Below are 3,804 nucleotides of genomic sequence, written 5' to 3' on the forward strand. Positions count from 1 at the left end.
ATCCTGTTACATATTGCTTTGTGTGAAGAAGTTTAGGAAGCAAATCCCAGAAAAGCCGTAGAGTAAACCGCATGTTAACTGTGTTCAGTTACTTGCTGGCCTTGCTGGCTTCTGTACGTTACTGCTCAGAGTTCTCTGGAAGTTACTCGCTTAGGGCTTAATTTTTGTTACCCAAGAGCTGGTCGATAAACACATTGCGTGAGTTAAAATCAGTAGTATTGCCATTTTCATAAATCTGAAATATGGGCAGAAAATGTAAAACAGGGTACTTCATTGTTCTGTAAGAAAGGTCCCTGTGCAGGCTTGGATTGAAGTTATAAAGGGTGGGAGTTAAAAGGTCTGGTATCTTCATGCGCACTGGTGTAAATAAGCCAGAAAGGTTTGTGAGCCTATCTCTGCCTAGGTCAACACTGCTTCATTTCTGTTCCATCTTCCATACCTTTTGTTTAGCTGCTGCTGCTTATACTGCTTCTGGGAAAGCTATTCTGGGGAGCTGAACTGACAGAAAACTTGTATTTAGTAGGGTTAATGAAGTGCTAGTTCTGCTCCCTGAGCAAGGTTCACTTCGCAGTTGCATAAGGAACAGTTCTGGCAGGCTGGGATGGGGGCTGCATGACCAGAGGGGCAGCAGGGTTGCTTGCATCTGCCCTTATTTTAAAGCTCCACCAGTTAGGTACAATTGTAGCCTTGCTCACTAGATGGTGTGACTTAGTATAAAGTGAAGTTTGTATCTCTTAAACGGAAATTGTAGGACTGACTTTTCAGGTCTCATCTTTCTTGTTGATACATTGTTTTGCATGCTGTTGGTACTGTATAAATGTGATTTTATTTAGGTTGGTGCCTGCATTGTAAATTCAGAAAACAAGATTGTTGGAATTGGATATAATGGGATGCCTAATGGCTGCAGTGATGATGTATTACCCTGGACAAGAACAGCAGCACACAGGCTAGACACAAAATATCCTTATGGTAAGTCTTCTTGTGGTTGACAGGTTAGGTTTGTGGTGTCTGTAAGTTCAGCTGGTAAAACACAGATCAGGCTTTTTTCCACTCACATGATTTTTTAAAATGTACACATATGTGGTACCTCAGGATAAATATCACAGCTCTGAAAATGAATGAAATAGTCCTTACGAAGGACTGACTTCCTGGTGAAGTGTGTTTGTATATAAATAGCCGTTTTGGATTGTGTAAAATATAATGCAGCACATTAGCGCACAGTTGCAGTGTGTGCAGATGATTGCTGCTTCTGTGTGTTCGTCTCCACATTAATTACAGAGCTTATGTATAAGCAAAACAAATAATTGGGTCTAAAATACAGGTATTAAAATTGTAAACAGCAGTTGTGGGAAATTCCAGTGTTCAGGTATTGATGGCATAGGCAATTCATACTATGAACGAGCTGAATTTTGTTTGTCTTGAAGTATATGATTGCATTCTGTCATTCCATGCCATTTTTTGCCTCGTCTGGTGTGCAGTGGATCTACCCTGCTGTGGGTGAGGTGACTTTCATTGTTAATTTCAGCCTCTGGTTTCATTCACATATACTAAATGGACGAAAGAAATGAAGAGCAAGGATGGTTTCATGGTAATTGTGGCTGGCTGCTGCTTTGGATCCTGTGTTTTTCTTTGAAGCAGGTATAGTTGGGCCTTCCGAAAGGGTCCTCTGAGAATCTTGTGGACCTATCATCAGGGCCTTACAGTTACTCCCCTGGGCCGGGCGTGGATTGCAGGAACCAAGGAGATGACTTGCTGGGCTGCCTCAGGCTTTATGCCATGAGTGCTCTCTGCTGGGTGTGGAAATTGAGTTGAGAGGTGCCTTGTGGCCTGCAGTATCTGATGTTGGGGAGGAACTTTGTTAGGACTGAAGCGTATGTTCTCTTAAATCCCTCCTCTTCATCTTTCTACTTCTACACCAGCTCCTGCTGCAACTCTGTGGAGGGAGACTAATGCAGCAGAAGCCATAGGCACAGGAAAAATGGGTATTAGGAGGTCCTTCATGCTGGTGCTGCATCTCAGCCTGTCCTGGGCTCAGGAATGGCTGGGGGAAGAATCACAAAACTGAACAAAAGCCCTGAGAAATTTTCCCTTCTCCCTGCATGTGTACGGGGAAATGAGAATCAGAGTTCAGCTTTTGCAAAGAGATATTGACTCTTTTCCAGTGTACACTATTTGTGTCTGCCTATTAATTCTGTTTTTCACTTTTAACTTCTAACAATTGGTCTGATGCAGAGATAAGACTTGCATGAGTTTTGATGGTCCCTGTGTTCACCCAGATCTCACTCTAAAAATTGGCATTACATTTTCTGGTTTCCCATAGTGTTGAAGTGAAAGATGATATGCAGTGGCTCAGCCCCTAATTCATCAGTTTCATACATGAGTTCTTAAAACCCTGGTACTTTGTCCTTGTTCACTTTACCAATTTATTATGAAACCTCTAACGCTGACTCTTAAGCTTGAGACAGTTTCATATTCTTTTCCACAAGAGATGTATTCCTGACACTATGACCAGCTCCTGCTAAATTTTAAGAACACTCTAAAGCACAGAAGCACTGGTTTTACATGAAATGACAGTACCATAATGGTACATCTGGTGTAACTGCTCTTTACTTACAGGGTGACGAAAAAAATATTAACCCATTGATTAAACATAAAGTACAGAAAAGAGAATATTGATTTTGGTTGAATCTTTACACTGCTGTAAGGTCTCAGTTTTGAACTAACAGTGTGGGTCTCTGGGAGTTGAGCAAGTTCCAGGCACTCAAACCTAAGCTGACCAATTTAAACTGAAAATGCTGTATGAATTTATGAGGAATCTTTGTATAAGATGACCTGAGATAACGATGGTAATGTTGTTGTTAATTATGACACAGAAAGATGTGGAGTAAAGTAAAAATCTCCATTATGTGATATTTAAAAAATGCACTAACCAATCTAACAGGCTGGGAGATGAGTTTGTTTCTAGGAGTTGGTCTAACTACTGCTCTTCCCGCTCAAGAATCTTAAGTCTTCACCTCATTAAAAAAATCACAACTTTGTAACATAAAGTGTCTGCTGTGATGAATAAACAACCTATTTTGTAATTCACAGATCATTTAAACTCTAGCAGTTTCTTATTAATCTTGATAGCACAGTTGACAGACCAGACAAGTATATGTAAAAAAAAAAAAAAAAATCTTCTGCTTAAAAAAATTCTGGTAGATGCAGGAGACACATAGAATTGCTGCTAAAATCTCATTAAACTGTCATGTTTTCCGTTCGGCTTTTGCTAATCATCACAACGTTTGTGTAAATTGAACTTTTTATCCTTGCTTTTTCCTGAGTAGCTTGTTCAGAGAATGTACAAGCTTACTGTGTGCTCCATTAGCCTATGGGAATGCTGCACCTTCATCACTGGAGCTGCAGTGTAGCTTATTAGGTGAAGCTGATGGATATTGTTCCATCAGTTGTGATGGTACCACCACACTAACTTGGAAGATGTCTTCTAGAACTACTTCATGCATCTGCAGTGCTACAGAAAAGAGCTGGAGTGGGTCTGAATACTGACTTCTGGTTTTAAGTGCTGTTGTAGGTTAGACATAAACATTAGTCACTTCCCATCTCTTTCAGACCACTCTGACTAGCTTTCTCCAGAGCAAAGCCTGAGTATTGTTCTGCGAATGGCTCACTCAAAGACTGCTCCAGAGGGCAGGGTGGAAAAAAGGCTGCAAGAAAACTGTCATCCTGTATAGGCCTATAATGCAAAGCCTGCTGAGATGGTATGCTTAACCCTCCTCCCTCCCTCAAGCCATACTGGGGGATATG

The 3,804-nt window shown here is 40.9% G+C and overlaps 1 protein-coding gene across 1 annotated transcript in view; it reads left to right on the forward strand.

Moving 5' to 3' along the window:
* DCTD (dCMP deaminase) overlaps positions 1 to 3,804 on the forward strand; it is a gene marked incomplete at its 5' end in the record, with an annotated part of 16,337 nt that overhangs the window by 1,713 nt on the left and 10,820 nt on the right. Inside the window, one exon of the mRNA XM_010024044.1 lies at positions 834 to 969. Coding sequence (XP_010022346.1) covers positions 834 to 969 — 136 coding nt within the window. The remainder of the gene's footprint in view (positions 1 to 833; positions 970 to 3,804) is intronic.

This window comes from Nestor notabilis, unplaced genomic scaffold, assembly GCF_000696875.1.
Source record: "Nestor notabilis isolate BGI_N333 unplaced genomic scaffold, ASM69687v1 scaffold11731, whole genome shotgun sequence".
In the NCBI taxonomy this organism is placed as follows: domain Eukaryota; kingdom Metazoa; phylum Chordata; class Aves; order Psittaciformes; family Psittacidae; genus Nestor; species Nestor notabilis.